The 19,611-nt window shown below is 36.5% G+C and overlaps 1 protein-coding gene across 10 annotated transcripts in view; it reads left to right on the top strand.

Annotated features, from left to right (window-relative positions):
- Positions 1-19,611, top strand: part of NUMB (NUMB endocytic adaptor protein) — a 190,378-nt gene that overhangs the window by 106,328 nt on the left and 64,439 nt on the right. For 3 of the 10 annotated variants that reach the window (XM_028496132.2, XM_028496129.2, XM_028496128.2), the window contains exons 1-2: positions 272-1,251; positions 18,221-18,361. In XM_028496132.2, coding sequence (XP_028351933.1) covers positions 1,234-1,251; positions 18,221-18,361 — 159 coding nt within the window. In that variant the 5' untranslated portion in view covers positions 272-1,233. Of the gene's footprint in view, positions 1-270; positions 1,252-18,220; positions 18,362-19,611 lie in introns of those variants that run through there. The other 7 variants (XM_028496131.2, XM_028496136.2, XM_028496134.2 and 4 more) reach the window with 4 other exon arrangements.

Here is a 19,611-nt window from a genome sequence, read left to right as displayed (position 1 = left end):
TTAAGTCCATTCTCTAGTAGGTCTGCATCTTTATTCCCGTCCTGCCCCTAGGTTCTTCAGAACCATTTTTTTTTTTTAGATTCCATATATATGTGTTAGCATACGGTATTTGTTTTTCTCCTTCTGACTTACTTCACTCTGTATGACAGACTCCAAGTCCATCTGGACTGGTACATGTAAAAGTATGAAATTAGAACACTCCCTAACACCATACACAAAAGTAAGCTCAAAATGGATTAAAGACCTAAATGTTAAGGCCAGACACTATCAAACTCTTAGAGGAAAACATAGGCAGAACACTCTATGACATAAATCACAGCAAGATCCTTTTTGACCCACCTCCTAGAGAAATGGAAATAAAAACAAAAATAAACAAATGAGACCTAATGAAACTTAAAAGCTTTTGCACAGCAAAGGAAATCATAAGACGAAAAGACAGCCCTCAGAATGGGTGAAAATATTTGCAAATGAAGCAACTGACAGAGGATTAATCTCCACAATTTACAAGCAGCTCGTGCAGCTCAATATCAAAAAACAAACAGCCCAATCCAAAAATGGGCAGAAGACCTAAACAGACATTTCTCCAACGAGATATACAGATTGCCAACACACACACGAAAGAATGCTCAACATCATTCATCATTAGAGAAATGCAAATCAAAACTACAATGAGATATCATCTCACACCAGTCAGAATGGCCATCATCAAAAAAATCTACAAACAATTAATGCTGAAGAGGGTGTGGAGAAAAGGGCACCCTCTTGCACTGTTGGTGGGAATGTAAATTGATACAGCCACTATGGAGAAGAGTATGGAGGTTCCATAAAAAACTACAAATAGAACTACCATACGACCCAGCAGTCCCACTACTGCGCATATACCCTGAGAAAACCATAATTCAAAAGAGTCACATACCACAATGTTCACTGCAGCTTTATTTACAATAGCCAGGACATGGAAGCAACCTCAGTGTCCCTCGACAGATGAATGGATAAAGACGATGTGGCACATATATACAATGGAATATTACTCAGCCATAAAAAGAAACGAAATGGAGTTATTTGTAGTGAGGTGGATGGACCCTAGTGTCTGTCATACAGAGTGAAGTAAGTCAGAAAGAGAAAAATAAATACCGTATGCTAACACATATATATGGAATCTAAAAAAAACAAAAGAATGGTCATGAAGAACCTAGGGGCAAGACGGGAATAAAGACGCAGACCTACTTGAGGATGGACTTGAGGATACAGGTAGGGGGAAGGTTAAGCTGGGAGAAAGTGGGAGAGTGGCATGGACATATATACACTACCAAATGTAAAATTGATAGCTAGTGGCAAGCAGCCGCATAACATAGGGAGATCAGATCGGTGCTTTGTGACCACCTAGATGGGTGGGATAGGGAGGGTGAGAGGGAGGGAGACACAAGAAGGAAGAGATATGGGGACATATGTATATGTATAAGTGATTCACTTTGTTATAAAGCAGAAACTAACACACCATTGTAAAGCAATTATACTCCAATAAAGTTGTTTAAAAAAAAAGAATTATAGGGGATTGTATTTAGAAAGAGAGGGAAAGAAGGCCTCATCAATGAGGTGACATTTAGGTTGAGACTTGAAGTATGAGCGGAAGACAGAAGTTTTTTTGTTCTTTTAATATTTATTTGTCTGTGCCGGGTCTTAGTTGGTGGCATGCGGATCTAGTTCCCTCACCGCAGGGATCGAACCCGGCCCCCCTGAGTTGGGAGCACAGAGTCTTAACCCCTGGACCACCAGGGAGGTCCCAAAGACAGAAGTTCTTGAAGGTTCTGAGAGAAAAACATTTTAGACAGACGGAAACAGTAGGCCCAAAGTGGGAAAGAGCTTGCAGTTAACTGAAAGAATACTAGTTAGTTGAGGAGAGTGTCACCTCGAGGTAGGAGAGCAGGCAGGGGCTATACCTTAATACGCTAACATCTGCTGCGCATTAGTGAAGTGCTGGCCACTGTTCCAAGCACTTCTTGAGCTTTGTGAATTATTATGCCATACTGACTCTGAATGCTGAGAGTTTGGATTTAATTTGAAGATGCATTGGGAAGCCGTGGAACTATTACTCAGTGCCATGATCCATTTTTAAAGATTACGCTGGCTACCTTGTACATAGTTGATCAGAAGGGGACAGCAGAGGAAATAGAAATAAATACTTGTTGATGGTGGTTCAGGTAGGATATGAAGTAATCTTGGACCATGATTCTGATGGTAGTGAAGAGCAGTGGACAGATTTAAGATACATTTACAAGTCTTTTGTTGATGGCTTGGATGAAGGGAGAGGGTTGTGAGGGAAAGGAAGGAGTCAGATTGGAGAGGGTTAAAGGATTGAAGAGATGATATGTGTAGATAATTTGTGAAGTTATTTGTCAGTAAAGGAGAGCAGAGCTGTTTTCAACCTTCTTATGTCTTTCATTTTTCCAGTGGCATTTCTGTTTTTTTTAAAAATTCTTGGAACCAAATATATTTTTATTCTAGTCTGCCTCTCCAGATTGCAGCACCTTTTTCTTATCCCACACTTGACAGATGCTTAGAGGAGGAACGTCAGTTGAAAAGTAGGCTAGCATTCTCAGCATTTATGCCCTTTTTCATCAAGATGTTCCTTGCTAAATCAGTCCTTGCTATATCAGAGCAAAACAATTTTGTTCTATAAGTAAAGGTTTAATTCTTGAAGGAACAGCATCTTAGGAAGTCAGTCTCTGTATATGTGTGTTGTGGGATTAGGGGTGATGGTCATGTATTTTTATCTGTTAAGTCTCAACATGCCTTAAAAGATAAAGGTAAGAATAGCTGAACCGCAAATTCAGTTCAGCAATTGTTTTCTCAGTTGAAAGGCAAGTGATCAACTAAAAGATAAAATTGGTTGTGTAACTGAAAGAAAAACTCTCAGAAGAGATAGCTTTCTTTTTTAAATGTTTCTTAAATATATATAGGTTCAGCTTTTGAAACCAACTTTGACTGCAATTTTATTTTTATTTTTAAATTTATCTATCTATCTATCTATTTTGGCTGCTCCAGGTCTTAGTGGCAGCATGCGGGATCTTCGTTGCGGCATGCGAACTGTTAGTTGTGGCGTTTATGCGGGATCTAGTTCCCTGACCAGAGATTGAACCCAGGCCCTCTGCATTGGGAGTGCGGAGTCTTATCCACTGGACCACCAGGGAAGTCCCTGACTGCAGTTTTAAGTAGATAGGGTCTTTCCTCATTTTATGAAGCTCTAGTTTTCCACTATTTTTAAGGAGTGAGTAAAGAAGCCATGTATCAAAACAAAAGGGAGAATTTTGTGGACAATATGAAAATTAGTAAAGCAGAAATCTGAAAATAAAGTCAGATTATAGATAAGGATCATGGAATACTGTTTAAATCAGTGGTTCTTAAATTTTTGGTAGTTATAGAATCCTTTGAGATACCAAAGAAAGTTGAAGAATCTGACCCCAGAAAGTGCACAGATACATGTGCATTCAGATTTGTACAAAATCTTAGGGCATTGCTAAATCTGAAGAGCCTATGCAGATGCCCTGGTCGAGAACACGTGGTCTGAATGGTAATCAGGGCTGAGGAGTAGAATGTCCCTAGAGAGCTTCAACATTCATACTGTGACAGTAATCTCTTCTCAAATACCAATCTTTAGGGCAGCCCAGACTCAATTTGTTGTTGTTTTTAAACCTTTGGACTGACAGCTGATAAAATAATTTTTAGTTTTAGCTATTGAAAATTAAAGTAATCTGTTCTTAAATTTTTTTTCTTTGAAAATGCCATAGATGGCAGGGTTTTCTGAAATAAGGCAATACAGTATTCAGGATACCCTAACATATGAAACCCATTAATTAAAAAAAGTCAAGGTGAAATGCATATTTCAAATTTACTGACACCTAGGATTATACATGAACTGAATGAATGTTTCCTTTGAGAAGCAGATTCAAAAAACAAACGAACCAACCCTTTGTTCTCTCTACTTTTCCATGAATCTGTTTGTAACATAACTTTCTCACAAAACTGAGCGTGAACTTTTAAAATGAACCTTATTAGTCCTATAGGTTAAGTACTGGACATATTTATTTCACAGTTGGTGATGAATCTGTACTTTGTTACTTTTCATTTGGCTCAGTGCCTAAGTGGAACACTGAGCTAGTGATACAACTTAATAAATTATAAATTGTTTCCTGTTAGGCAGACTACGCCAGTTAGACCAATATTTAATGAAATCCAGAACTCTTAGGATTCACTGATTGAGTAGGTGATTGACTAGATGACCTACCTCTTATGCCACTTAGACCAATATTTAATGAAATCCAGAACTCTTAGGATTCACTGATTGAGTAGGTGATTGACTAGATGACCTACCTCTAAGTCCTTTCCATGGTAAGAGTCTAGGATTCCTTACATTTTTTCACTTACTTAACTTGATCAAATAAAAGGATTTCTTTCCTTCATTCTAAATCTTGAAAGCAAGTTTCACATCACAAGAAATAGTAGAAATCAAAGAAATAAAATTCGAAAATGAAATACTTTATGGTGTAATATTATACTTTAAATGGTGATTTAATATATGGCATTTTTAGCTTACATTTTTAGTGATTGAACAAATTATTACTGTTATTACTATTATTGGCAGATGGACAGTCAGTGCAATTTTTTTCTTGTAAGTTATAGAATTCTGGAGTAGAAGTGTGATGAAGAATATAGTGGAATTGTATATATTCACATTCAACCGTGTTTGTTCAGAGAACAGTAAAATAAAAGTGAGAGTTAAAAACAATATAATTAAATTTAAATTTAGATTCTCTGCTGTTCTCAGTGAGTTTCTGCTGTACAGTGTTCTTGTGCCTCCCATACTGTGAGCATGCTCTGCGGTTCTAGTGCTAGGTAGATATTTTTCTCATAGCATAATTCCTAAACATTAGCAAGCTCCTTCAACTGTGTTCAGTTGAAAACAGCAAACTGTTCCATATTACAAATAATCCTTGGCTGTGTTGCATTTATTGCAAGAGAGTGTACTGTGGTACTTTGTGGATGATTTAAAGTATTCCCAGTGTTGGGACTTCCCTGGTGGCACAGTGGTTAAGAATCCGCCTGCCAACAGGGATCACGGGTTTAAGCCCTGGTCTGGGAAGATCCCACATGCCACGGAGCAACTAAGCCTGTGTGCCACAACTACTGAGCCTGCGCTCTAGAGCCCAAGAGCCACAACTACTGAGCCCATGTGCCGCAACTACTGAAGCCCATGCGCCTAGAGCCCGTGCTCCACAACAAAGAGAAGCCACCACAATGAGAAGTCCGTGCACCGCAACGAAGAGTAGCCCCCGCTCTCGCAACTAGAGAAAGCTCACGCACAGCAACAAAGACCCAAGGCAGCCACAAAAAAAAATATTCCCAGTGTTATTTTGAATTTATATGATTTTTTGCTTTTAGTGCTATCTTTGGAACTTGACCCTGTGAGATTAGAGTGTCCTGAAAAAATAAATTTAGCTAATCTAAGGAAATTTGTGAGTTTATTTTTTTTTTTCAGCTATTCAGAATGGTACCCCTGGTTTTATATTTTAGTTTATATATTTTTACATTTGAAACCAACTAATACTGTTGTAACAATTAGAGTAATTTTATGATTTTCCCTAACTTTGATTTTTCTTTTTCTTTCTTAAAGGGAAACTATCTTAAGTGTCAAGGTCAAGTTTCCTGTATGTGTCTTGTCTATATCTGTGTATATCAAGTATGTGCTATTTAGCATTTATGGTTTTTTTTTCTTATAGTGAATTTTCTAAACCAGTGTCTTGTCCAATCTTCCTTATAATGTATATACAAGAGGGGCCTAAAGTTAGAGGTGTAATTGTGTCAATAGAACAAAGAAAAGCAAACAAGCATAATTTAGAAGGAAAAAAAACTCTAGAGAGAAAAGTCCCCATTTTCCTAAGAGTTGTAGCTCTCTATTGGCCCTGCAGAAGCCTCTGGTTCATTTCATTTTATTTTCTCTTTAAAAAAATATTTTTTTCTTTTTTAAATTATTTTTTTCTGGCTCATTTTATTTTATTTTATTCTATTTGGCCACACCACGTGGCTTGCAGGATCTTAGTTTCCTGATCAGGGATGGAACCTGAGTCCTCAGCTGTGAAAGCATGTAGTCCTAACCACTGGACTGCAGAGAATTTCCATCTGGTTCATTTTCGATTGGGCTGGACAAACTGAATTTCAGTAACTTTATTCTTTTTAGTAAAAGTGAGACTTAAATTTTATAACTAAATGTGACTTGTTTTTCTTTTTTTATTTCTTTATTTTATTTTTTATTTATTTATTTTTTTGGCTGTGTTGGGTCTTTGTTGCTGCACATGGGCTTTCTCTAGTCGTGGTGAGCGGGGGCTACTCTTTGTTGCAGTGCGTGGGCTTCTCATTGTAGTGGCTTCTCTTGTTGCAGAGCATGGGCTCTAGGCATGCAGGCTTCAGTAGTTGTGGCACTTGGGCTCAGTAGTTGTGGCTCACAGGCTCTAGAGCACAGGCTCAGTAGCTGTGGTGCACGGGCTTAGTTGCTCCGCGGCATGTGGGATCTTCCCGGACCAGGGCTTGAACCCTGCCCTTAATTATGTTTATCATTCTCTTGTTTTTCTTTCTATTTCTATACACATATCCCTAAATGTTATCATGTTTAGTTTTGCATAATTTTGAGAGGTAATGTGAGGGGACTAAGAGCAAGAGATTAAAAATAGAATCTACCTGATAGGGCTATTGTGAGAATAAAATGAGTCATTATATGCAAAGTGCACAGTGTACAGTGCCTGGTACACAGGCAGTATTCTCTGAGTTGTTAGTATTTGTATAAAGGATATAAATAATATATCCTTATATATATATCATATATATATCATATATATCTTATATATATCATAATATAAACAGTTTGCTTCCATCCTCCCTCAACATTATGATTGTGAGATTCATCCATGTTGATAGTTATAGCTGTAGATGATTTATTTTTACTTCTTTTTCTCTTAAATTTTTTATTTTAAAAAATGTTTCAGTTGAAGTCTTATTTTTATTTCTGCATGGTATTCTAATAGTGTGAATATTCTGTATTTCTTGTGTTGATGGATAATTAGATTCTCGTGTTTATTTTACTGTTACAAATAATAAACAATACTACACAGACATTATCTTGCACACCTTCTTGTGTACATGTTTAAGAGTTTCTCTAGGATATACACCTAGAGAAGGAACTGCTGAGTTGTAAGGATATGTGAGTCTTCAACTTTCCTAGACAATGCCAAATTACTTATCAAAATGGTTGCGCTGGTTTATGCTCCTGTAAGAGTATGAGAGTGCCCGTTGCTCCATATTTTATTGTCTGATTCTTTAATATTTGCAAAACTGACAGATGTAAAATGGTATATAGTGTCTTTTTAAAAATTATTTATTTTATTTATTTTTGGCTGTGTTGGGTCTTTGTTGCTGCACGCAGGCTTTCTCTGATTGTGTCGATGGGCTTCTCATTGTGGTGGCTTCTCTTGTTGCGGAACTTGGGCTCTAGGCATGCAGGCTTCAGTAGTTGTGGTGCATGGGCTCAGTAGCTGTGGCTCACGGGCTCTAGAGCGCAGGCTCAGCAGTTGTGGCTCACGGGCTTAGCTGTTCTGTGGCATGTGGGATCTTCCCGGACCAGGGCTCGAAACCGTGTCCCCTACATTGGCAGGTGGATTCTTAACCACTGCACCACCAGGGAAGCCCAGGGACAGTATTTCTTAACAGTCTGTAAACTTGCACATGAAACTCCTGTTAAAGTACCATTCACAGTAGATGCCTAATATTTATTATTTCTTCTTGTTCTTTTTTTGGTCTTTCCTGGGTAGAGCAGATTACCACGTGTACTTGTAATCCTTCATACACTCGTATACTTAGGTAGTGTTCAAGAAATCTATTTATCTTGTCAAGCATGAGGTTAATTACCATGAAAAGTATGATAATTTAGCTGATCTTTTGATTAATATTATAGATAAGATTTCCTATTTGAAACAGTCGAGCAAATACTTTTAGAAAACTGCCTTTAATTCCAGCACTGGAATTTAATATAAACCTTTCTCCCATTTAAATACTCTAAATCTGATTTCAACAGATATTATATCATCAAATAGTGCATTTTCTAGAGCAGGCATGAAAACAAGATTCAGGAGCACTTCTAGTACTAACCGTCTGGATTCAGTTCACTGTCATCTGCTGGATTATTATAGTAGCCTCCTAATTGTCTCCCTGCTTCATTCTTGTTCTCTTCAATCTATTCTTAACCACGCGGCCAAATGTAAAATATAGGTGCTTCCTTTTAGAACCCTCCAGTGGCTCCCCATTTCTCTCAGAGGAAAAACCAAAGTGTTTGGCCCACAGGGTCCTATATTACTTTGTCCTGTGTAACCCATCTGGTCTCATCTCTCCTATTCTCTTGTCTTCATTTTTGCACTGGACACACAGACCTTCTTTTGTTTGTCAGACACTCTAGGCAAGCTATCCCCTCAGGACCTTTGCATTAATTATTTTCTTTTTCTGGAACGCTCATCCTACTGCCTGGCTCACTTTTTTACCTTCTTCAATTCTTTGCTCAAGTGTTACTTTCTTAATTTAAAATTTCATCCCTGCCTCCAGTACTTCTAATTCCCCTCTTAACCCTGTTCATCTTTTTCTGCATAGCATTTACCACCTCTAACATACCACAGAGTTGGTGGTGTTCGGGTAAATGTTTCACAATTAGTTCTCCAATTATAGTTCCAACATGAATGATGGTTGATATTTTTGCTTGTTTAGTGAGTAAGATGAAAGTGAAGCAGTGAAGATGTTTGTCAAAATTTCACTCATTTGTCATTGACGTAAGAGACTTCTTTGCTGAATTGGATAATAGTTTTCAAGTAATGGAAGAATATTTCCTCAAAATTTTTGTGCTATTCACAATGTAATGGTTATAGACACACATTTTTAAGTTCAGTCTGAATCTTAACATTTTCTCCATCAGTTTCTTAGATCTAGACAGTCACAGAACAATAAATCAAGCAGTGATTGGTAGTTTTGCCAAATTCTGTAGTGTAAATACTTCCACCATGGCCGATTTCAAGTTACCAACATGAAGTCACTGAACTGAACGTGTTGTTGGGAAGAGATGTACAATAGCCCGGCATTGGATAGTATTTCTACCTTACAGATAGAAAATCATAAATAACCCCAAGAGCATAGATAATAGTAAAATGTAGTTAAAAAAAAAAGAAAGGAAGTGATGAGTTTTTACCTTTGTTTTAAAGTAATTTATATAATTATAAGTTATTATATAACTTATATAATTATAACATATAATTTAATTTGTAATAAAGGCTATATTTAGCACCCAGTTCACAAACTTGCTGAAAGTTTGACAGTTGGATCTTGTCAGTCAGCACACCACTGTGAATAATCTGGCTATTTATTTTCTGTCTATCTCCTTCATAGAGGCAGGGGTTTTGTTCTGTATTGTCAGTAAATACTTGCTGACTGAATTTTAATTAAAATATTTGAGGTCTTTTATATATAATTTAAAATTCATGTAAATAAATGAACTAGACAAAATAAATTTTGTCTTCAAATAAATTGAAACATTTTCATTTTTAAATATGAAGTTTTGATTATAACTAGCATAAAATTCTTGTTTCTCTGAATTATTGACCTAGATTATAAATAAAAGCATGCTACTCTGAAAGGGATGGAAAGATTTTCAAATTTGCCTTGCTGAGAGAAAGATATCATGTGATCCCTCGTTTATAAAAAGAAAAAATGGAAGCATATCTGCATAGAAAAAAAACAAAGGAGAAAACTCTAAAATGTTGATGGAGGTTATTTCTGTTTAGTGGGATTACAGGTCATTTGTATTTCATTCTTTGGATTTTTCTGTTTTTCCTGTTCTTTACAAGTCACATCTATTACATGATAAAATTATCTTAAAATCAGCTTCCTTATCATATCCTAGTGTAGTATTTTAGTTGAACGAGGAGGAAAGTAAAATATTACAAGTAGAATATACAGGGTGAAGAAAGAGAAAGAAGTGAGAAAGCCACAGCATATTTGAAAGGTCTGATCTTCATAGGATTATGCAGGGAAGCTTTGGGAGACAAGGCTGGACTGTTGAAGATCCTAAAGTTAAATGTCTGAGTCAGGCATTCAGGAACCTCCACAACTTGAACCCAACCTTTTTCAAGCCCAACAGTTTTTGAACACATTCAAAGAAAAATTTTAGGAATATTAATCTGGCACAACTATGTAAGGAGATTAGAGGCAAGGGGACTTGGAGTCCAGGGGCTGTTGCAGAGGTTCATGGATGAAGTGATTTTTCTGCCAGGGCAATTAGGAATAGAAATGCTGAATGGCTGAATACCAGAGATATTTTTACCTATTCCCATCCAGTAGCACCTATTGATGGACTTGGTATGGAAGAATTATGGAAAAGTGTCAGAGATGAACCTTAGAGTATGCTCTTCTCATTTCAAAGCTTTAATGGATGTAAAGGTGTTACGTAGAAATAGGGAAGTCAGGAAAAAGAGCTTGTTTGAAAGGAAAGATAAATTGATTTGGAGACATTTGAATTGGAGTTGGAAGTACAAGACTAGAAATCACAAAGAAGTCAGGGCTAAATATGAACTCTCTATGGGAGATAGAGAAAGAAAAGAATTTATGCTTATAATTAGTTGAATTTTAACCAATTAAAAAAAATCTCGGTTCAGTATATAATCTGTTTGTGAATTTGGAGAAGGAAAGGTACAGTTTGTCATGAGCTATATAACCTTACATATTGACAGGGACATTTTTAGTTTGCTAATAAGGTGACTTGTGTTGATTGATTTTCAAATGTTGACTAACTGCATTTATTAGAAAAACTCCATGTAGTCATGATATATTTTTAATGTATTTTTTTAGTTTGATTTGCTAAAATTTTGTTTAGAATTTCTGTGTGTATGTTCATGAGAGATATTGGTCTATCTATTTAAGAAGCTTAAATAATGTCTTTGTTTGGTTTTGGTATCAGGTGATCTTAGCCTGGTAGAATGATTTGAGAAATAGTCCCTCCTCTTCAATTTTTTGGGAAGAGTTTGTGTAGAATTGGTATGATTTCTTCCTTAAATGTTTGGCAGAATTCACCAGTGAATCTATTTAGCCCAGGAGTTGTATTTGTGGAAAGATTTTAAACTATAAATTCAGTTTCATTAATAGATATAGGACTATTTTGGGTTATCTATTTCTTCTTGAATAAGCTATGAAAGTTTGTAACTTGAAAGGAATTTTTCCATTTCATCTGAGTTGTTGAATTTATGGGCACAAACTTGTTCATAATATTCCCTTATTTTTCATATCTGTAGAATATTAGAGACGACACCTCTCTCATTCTTGATATTGGTAATTTGTATGTTTTTTCCCCCTAAATAGTCCAGCTATAGGTTTATCAGTTTTTTTAATCTTCTAAAAGAGCCAGCTTTTGGTTTCCTTTTCTCTGTGTTTCTATTTTCCTACTTTATTGCTTTCTGCTTTGATTCCTACTATTTCCTTTTTTTCTGCTTACTTTGCATTTCTTTGTCCTTTTAGTTTCTATAAGTAGAAGCTAAGGTCATTGTTTTAAGTAAGACCTTTCTTATTTTCTAATATAGACGTTTAGTGCAGGGTTTCTCAGTAGTGACACTATTGACATTTTAAGCTGGATAGTTCTTTGTTGTCAGGGGCTGGCCTATGCATAGGATGTTTAACAGTATCTCTGACCACTATCCATGAGATGTCAGTGGCATCTCCCCTAGTGACAACCAAAAATGTCTCCTCCAGATATTGCCAAATGCACAAGATTGCCCCTCCCACCCCCGGTTGAGAACCACTGGTTTAGTGCTATAAATTTCTAAGTACTGCTTTTGTTACATCCCACAAATGTTGGTATATTGTGTTTTCATTCAGTTCAGAATACTTTCTAAATTCCTTTTCGATTTCTACTTTGACCTGTGGGCTATTTTGAAATGTGTTATTTAGTTTCCAAATATTTGGCAATTTAATTCCATTGTGGTCAGAGATCATACTTTGCGTGACTTGAAGCCTTTTAAATTTGAGACTTGTTTTATGGCCCAGAAAATGTTCTGTATTGGTAAATGTTCCACATGCACTTGATTAGAATGTATATTCTGTTGTCATTGGGTGGAATGTTCTATAAATGTCAATCAGGTCATGCTGGTTGATAACTGTTGTTCAAGTCTTGCTGTTTATATCCTTGATGGTTTTCTTCCTACTTATTCTATTAATTATTGTGGGGGGCGTATATAGCCACTCCAGCTTTCTTTTGACTTATATTAATATGGTATACTGTTCTCTATCATTTTACTTTTAACCTATTTGTGTCTTTATATTTTAAGTGGGTTTATTTATTTATTTATTTTTGAATTTTATTTTATTTTTATACAGCAGGTTCTTATTAATTATCCATTTGATACATATCAGTGTATACATGTCAATCCCAATCTCCCATTTCATCACACCACCACCACCACCCCACCCGCCACTTTCCCCCCTTGGTGTCCATACATTTGTTCTCCACGTCTGTGTCTTTATTTCTGCCCTGAAAACCGGTTCATCTGTACCATTTTTCTAGGTTTAAGTGGGTTTATTGTAGGCAACACATGGTTGGGTCTTGCTTTTTTATCCAGCCTAACAAAGAGCTAGTTAGTCTGTTTGACTCCTGGGGAGCTAGTGTCACTGCTAAAGGTACTGTCTCCCCTAACAAGTCTATTCCACATTTCACTGGGGGAACATGTGGCATTGGGGGCCAACATTCAGGACCATGGTAGACAGGGTGGAGGGCTGGTGAGTACTGTTGTATCATCCTTGCTGTGCCTACCTGGAACTGGGCAGAGGCACATAAAGGCAGGCCAACCGTTTGGGGAAGCTAACAACTGTGCCTGAGAGAGATGAGACTTTTGGAATCTGACTTACATTGTTACTGACCAATCAAAATATTCACTGGCCTTACTACTCAGCTGAACCAGTTGTTGGATTATGGAAGGTCGAGGGGTAGATCCTAGGCTAGGGGCTCAGCACAGTGGCTGTTTACTATCTAGAATGCAAGCACTGCAAAAATTTAATCACTGCTATGGTTATGTTAATTCATACTGGCCAGTTATATGGTGTGTGCACCTCTATTTATTCATGTTTGAGTGTGCTGGGTTTAATTCTACTTACTGTATCCTAACTCCTATTAGGAAAAATAGGGAAATAATGAAATCATCGCAAGAAAAGTTTCACCCATCGTGACTGCTTATGGTTGCCCTGATCTCTTCCCTGAACTTCAGGCTTATACATATCTCCACCTAGAAGCCCTATAAACAGACCCCTCAAATTCAACAATTCAGTTTGCTGAATTCATCCATCCAGTTTACTGAGGCTTAAAACTTAGGAGTCATATTTGGATTTCTCCCTCTTCCTCACCTTCTATAATAAATTCCTGCTCTTGACTTTCCCCATAAAGAGAGTCCTGTTGACCAAGCAAAGCTGAGGTTATTAAACTTACTGCAGCAAGGGAGAGCACCACTTTGAAAGACTCTTGGTAGTTAGGGGAAGTTAGGAAAGGGTATTTCTAGGGTTTTGAGATCTGAACTCACATGGTTTAAGGCAGGTCCTTCAAGGTGGGGAACTGGTTGGGATGGGCAAAGTTTGTGACACAATATTTAAAATTAGTGGACTTAACAAGAAAAGGTTCTTGAATTGAAGCAGTCTGTTATCCTGTCAGGAGAGCTGTTTGCCCTGATGTACAAATTGTTTGCCCAGATAAATTGGTTTGTAAAACTTTCCTGACACAGTGAAGCTAATTCTTGGCTTACAGTCTTATCATTTTCATTTTGGGCAAAAATACTTTCCTGGAGCACAGTTACATCATGTTGACTCAGTTAATTCATAGATTTCCTGAATCTGTGTTTTGTTGATGCTGTTGCCTCTACCTGAAATATCTTTTCCCTCCTACTCCACACAGTATGTGGCTAATGTTTGTTCTTTTAAAACTTAACTCAGGCAGTATCTCCTACAGGAAATGTTTCCTGAACCTAGACTGCTTCTAGGCCATACTGTGTATAGTATTATTATTACATTCCCCATATTGTGTAGAAATTAACCTTTTATAAGGGAAGAGAGCCACCAAAAGGCAAGTTGTCTTCCTAATTTCTGTATCCACTAGCATTAATAACAGGGCCCAGCACATGGTAAGTTTTCAGACAGTTTTTACTGACCCAAACAAATTGGGTCAGAGGGGTGAAGACCAAAGGAATAGGAGATAAGAGGTGATGATTTAACTTGAAATTAATGTGATTGAGACAGCGTTGATGCACCCAAATGTAGAAATTTGAGTAAGAGAGTAAGACTTAAGAGTACAATTAGGAAATGATCATAGTTGGGGTAATAGTTTGTATTGATTATTTCTCCAAGAGTGATAATGCAAAGAGAACACCAGTGGAGGACTGATATTTGGGGAATACCCTCAATGTGTAGGAGAAAGTAGAGGAAGCCCTCAAAGGCGTCAGTAGAGACAGAAGTGAAGAAGATAAACCAGAGGAGTAGAGTATGGGGACGGGGGAAGGCAGGGAGGAAACACGTGTACAAAGGAGAGGTGGAATTGTGGTGTCAAATTTTGCAGAGCATTTAAGGAATGAGAACGGTGAAAAGATTTTCTGAATTTGGCAATTAAGTTGTACCTAGTGACCTTTGAAAATTCTAGTAGAATGGGAATTTCATTTTTAAAAAATTTAGTTTGTAGGAAAGGACAAAATAAGTTGGTTCTCAGGTTTTATAGTTACAAAAATATATTCTTTACCTATATTCAACCAGGACTGTCACAAGGGGTATGATTTTCTTTATTTGGGAGTAAAGTTCAACCTTGCTGAGGACCAATAGTAAACGTTACTTTGAATTAACTTTTTTTATTTTTTTCTTATTATCTGTTTTTTTTTTTGTAAGCAAAATCATTATACGTAGATTACTTGAAAACAGAATGTTTGGTTTCTTCCTTGTATTAATTATTATCTTAATTGCTAGATTATTTTACAGGCCAGTGGTAGTTACTCATTAAGAAGTAACAAGCAAGATACTGTCATTGTGTATTTTCACTTTGCCAAGTTCATTTTAGAACAATTATAATTAATATCACTAATTTTCAAAAATTTCCGGCTGTGAAACCCTTTCCTTAAACTTTTACATGGAGCCCTGACATGTAAATCAGAGAAAGTGGAGCTTGTCTGTTTGAAGCTGTGACAGGGACCTGAAGCTCCTCCTGAGAGTTTTGTGCAGTCTTGTAACTCCTCTTCCCTTCCAAACAACTGCTGGTCCTGGGGACTCCTCTATGGAAATCCTAGGGCTACCTAAAGCATAGTTCAAGAATCACTGACACATAATTTTCTTTGTAGAAATGCTGATTGCAAAGCATTTTAGTACTGAAAGTGACATGATATTTAGACCCCCAAACCAACTGACACTTCCAGTCTGTTCTCTTATTGGTCAGTAGAGTGGTACAACAATAAATAACTGCCCAAGAGCAAATAAATTTGTAATAGAGCTATTTAGACAGAGGTTGGATGTCTTCCTCTAAGGGAAGTTGTCAAAGTAGTTCCTTTGGCAGTGGGGGGTTGGCCTACTATTAAATGCAGTCTCTTCCAACATCGATGATTCTCTGGTCTTACATGTCTACATTTATCCTACCTAGTAAATATCATCTAATACGTTGGGCTTTATTTTATCTTTCATTTCTTCAAATTTATAGTATGCCATATATATGACAGGCACTGTATTAGGATGCAGAGGTACTATTTAAACAAATAAGTTTAAACAAATAAGATATAGCCTACCATAAAGGAAATAGAAAATTGCTGTAAGTCTTGAGGAGTAGAGTAATAGAGTTAAGCAGAGGGTGTTCGTGGGAATCATATGAAATGCAAGGACCCAGACCAGATAGGGGCTTGTCAGAAAAAATGCTAGCTTCTATGAAGACTCTGAGCTGACACTTTAAAGATGAGTAAACTTCAACAGAAGCAAGTAGAGAAAGGTCTTTCTAGGCAGATGAAGGAACATGTACAGAGGCTCTGAAAGATAGCATGCCTTGTTTGGAGAACTGTAAGTAGTTTCATATGGCTGGAGCTCAGCATGTGAATGGGGCTGGTGAGTGAAGCCAGATTAAAAAAAAGGACTGTTTGCCATGCTTGGGAATTTGGACTTTATCTTGAAAGTGATGTGACGCAATTGAAGGATTTTAAGCAGAGTAATTGCATGGTCAGATTTGTGTTTTAGAAAGCACTCTGGCAGTAGTCAGGAGAACAGATCGGAATGGACCTCTCATGGAAGCAAAGAGACCGTTAAGTTGTTAAGCTTTTGCAATGATTTAAGCAAAAATGAGGATAGTAGAACCGATGTGGTGGGTGGGGGAATTAATTCAAGATATACTAAGGAGGTAAGATCCATAGGTATTGGTCAGAGAAAGAATAGAAGTGGGGATGACTTTCAGGTGTTTGGGTTGGCCAGCTGGGTAGGTGTGTAGTCTTTTTTTTGCTAAGAGAAAGAAATTAAAAAGAAAGGAATCATATAGGCTTTTTGCCTCAAGATTCTTAGGGTACCAACTTGAGCAAGGATATAGGTGCTTTTTATTTTCTTATATTTGTATTTGTGTATATTTTTAAAATGTGATATGAAAGTATGTAACAGGATGTATTATCAAGGAAGGTTATGGAAGTCTTTTTGGAAGTCTGTTAGATTAAGGTAGGCTCTCATTTAAGGTAGTTTAGGAATGAGTGATCTACTTAAAGGCAAAGGGATGGATTACCTTTTGTCGAGTCTTTTGATTGTTTAATATCTACCTCATCTACTCTATAAATCAACTTTGAATTGAGAAATAATAAATTGATTTTTAGAAAATCCAGAGATTTTTACATTGCCATTCATCTGTCAGAATTTTTACCTTTTAAGAAAAATGTGTGGTACGATTGGCCTGTCTGTATAAATTAGCTAATTTGGTAATAGTTCTGCTGTGGCATTATGAACTTTAAAATACAAAATGATTTTTCCTCAGAATGCAAACTTTGATTTTCAAGTCTTTCATTGGTGTTATGTGGGAATTAATGTTCCATCCCTTGTTATTTAACACTCCTGACAGAGAAGATGTTTCCTTTATATAGCTTTGTCACATCATTTTCTCAAGTTAAGATCTCTTTTTTAGACTGGTTGAGGTGCTTAAATCCCTCATGGAAAGAATGAGCAATGCTCCTTAACAGAAAACTGAAGGTATTGGTTTCAGATTTTGAGATTTGCCCTATAAAGGGACACTTAATCATTATGTTTATTCATTGGCTCTTAAATGCTCCATTGTTTCTTATCAGATAAGGCTTCCTTCCCTGTAGTTTTGTGATTTCTACTGTACCTTTGAAAGCATTAGAGAAGTGCCTCTTCCAGTAACAAAACAAAAACACTGACTGTAGTTTAATACTTTTTAATTTACAGAGTTAATGATGAGACTTGGACCTTTGTCATCGAAAACTATTAGATTACTTTCATATCTGTAATGATTATGAATATGAAAGTACATTCTGATGTCATACTACTTGCAAGAAATTTCTTCTTTAGAATAATGTAATCCTAGAACTTTTTCTTCTTTAAGTATGTTTAAGGGAAACTTTATTTCTTTTTATAAAATATCTTTTACAAAAGGCTGTTGAAATCCCTGCTTTGCTTAGTGTCTTCTGATAGTAAGCCAAAAAGATCCCCAAATTTCAGTGTTCCAGAATGTTTTTTTCTTAATAAGGATCAAAGTTTTCAGAATATTTTCAAAAATTGTTAGCAGTTTATAATTTGGCTACAGGTACAAATTTCCTTATTCAGGAGTTAGAATGGATTTGAGAGGTAGATCAGGAGGAATACTTATTGGATTATTGCAATTAAAGTACTTGAAAGTTCTTAGAATAACATCTCTTCAGATCCTACAACAGGTTATTGTTGTTTTACAAGAATAGCATTATAATTGTCTTTTCAAAAAGTGAAGTGATTTGTTTGTTTGAACTTAGAGTTACTCTAAGAGGAAGTATACTAATTGCTCATTTCCCCCTAAAACAAAACCTTTAATTTGGGATACTAGTTTTTTATTAGGACGGTAATCCAAACTTTAAATATGTGAGAAAGTAATAACTTCCTTTTCATACTTCTTTTACAGCTTGTAAAAATTAAAATGAATAAACTACGGCAAAGTTTTAGGAGAAAGAAAGATGTTTATGTTCCAGAGGCCAGTCGTCCACATCAGTGGCAGACAGATGAAGAAGGAGTTCGTACTGGAAAATGTAGCTTCCCAGTTAAGGTAAGAGCTCATGTTTCTATAAATCTGTATACATGGAAAAGAATTGACAGTTTATTATATGTGAAATTCCATTAATTAGGACAGTTAAAAAAAAACACTCTAAAAGCTAATCCCTTTATATTCTGCTTCAATGGTAGAATTAGTAAGAAGAAAAACAGATTATAATTAATGATTTTTCTCTTTATATTTAAATAAGAATTTCTTGTATATAAACTGGAATCACTACAAATAAAATCACTTCTTTTTTAAAATTTGATTTAATTTAATTTATTTATTTTTGGCTGCGTTGGGTCTGTTGCTGCATGCGGGCTTTCTCTAATTGCGGCGAGTGGGGTCTACTCTTCATTGTGGTGCCTGTGCTTCTCATTGTGGTGGCTTGTCTTTGTTGCGGAGCACGGGCTCTAGGTGTGTGGGCTTCAGTAGTTGTGGCTCATGGGCTCTAGAGCGCAGGCTTAGTAGTTGTGGCACATGGGCTTAGTTGCTCCACATTATGTGGGATCTTCCTGGACCAGGGCTTGAACCCATGTCCCCTGCATTGGCAGGTGGATTCTTAACCACTGAGCCACCAGGGCAGTCCCAAGATCACTTCTGATGGGAATACTAATCCTGAAATATCTAAAAGTCCTGAATTATCAAGAATCACAAGAATCAAATTATTTTCAACAGGATATGCTTACTAAGTGGTGGGACAGAGGAAGCTGGCATCTGCCTTCTTAAATACAGGCCTGGTATGTTCTAGAAAAGCTTAAATGGGAAGAGTTAAGTCAAAAGGGATTTCCTCTTTAATCTTGTAACTTTTAATCATATAGAGGTCATTTAAACTAATGCTGTCATTTGTCAGATCAGAAAGAGGAAGCTTAAAGAGGTTAAGAACATAGTGAAGATCTAGAGAAGGGGGTGCCATGCAGGTGCTTTTTGTTACTGCTACTTGAGACTGGAGAAGAAGGGTCTGTATTTAAGGTCATGGAAGAAATAAACGTACATGCTATACTGTTTAGTGAAAAGAAGCAATTAATAGTAGTATAAGCATGCTATGAGATGTATTAAGTTTGAGGACAAAAAATAGAAGGAACTACAACAAAATGTTAATATCTTGAAGAAAAAAATTTAGTTTAATATAAAGTGTTAGCATTTTTCTCTATTTTTTTGTATATTCTTATGTGTGAATTTTTTTTTTTTTTTTTTTTTGGTGGTATGTGGGCCTCTCACTGTTGTGGCCTCTCCCGTTGCGGAGCACAGGCTCTGGACGC

Source organism: Physeter macrocephalus, chromosome 11 (assembly GCF_002837175.3).
Source record: "Physeter macrocephalus isolate SW-GA chromosome 11, ASM283717v5, whole genome shotgun sequence".
Classification (NCBI taxonomy): Eukaryota; Metazoa; Chordata; class Mammalia; order Artiodactyla; family Physeteridae; genus Physeter; species Physeter macrocephalus.
The sequence above is the reverse complement of the archived record's forward strand: the minus strand, read 5'-3'. Positions and strand labels throughout refer to the sequence as shown.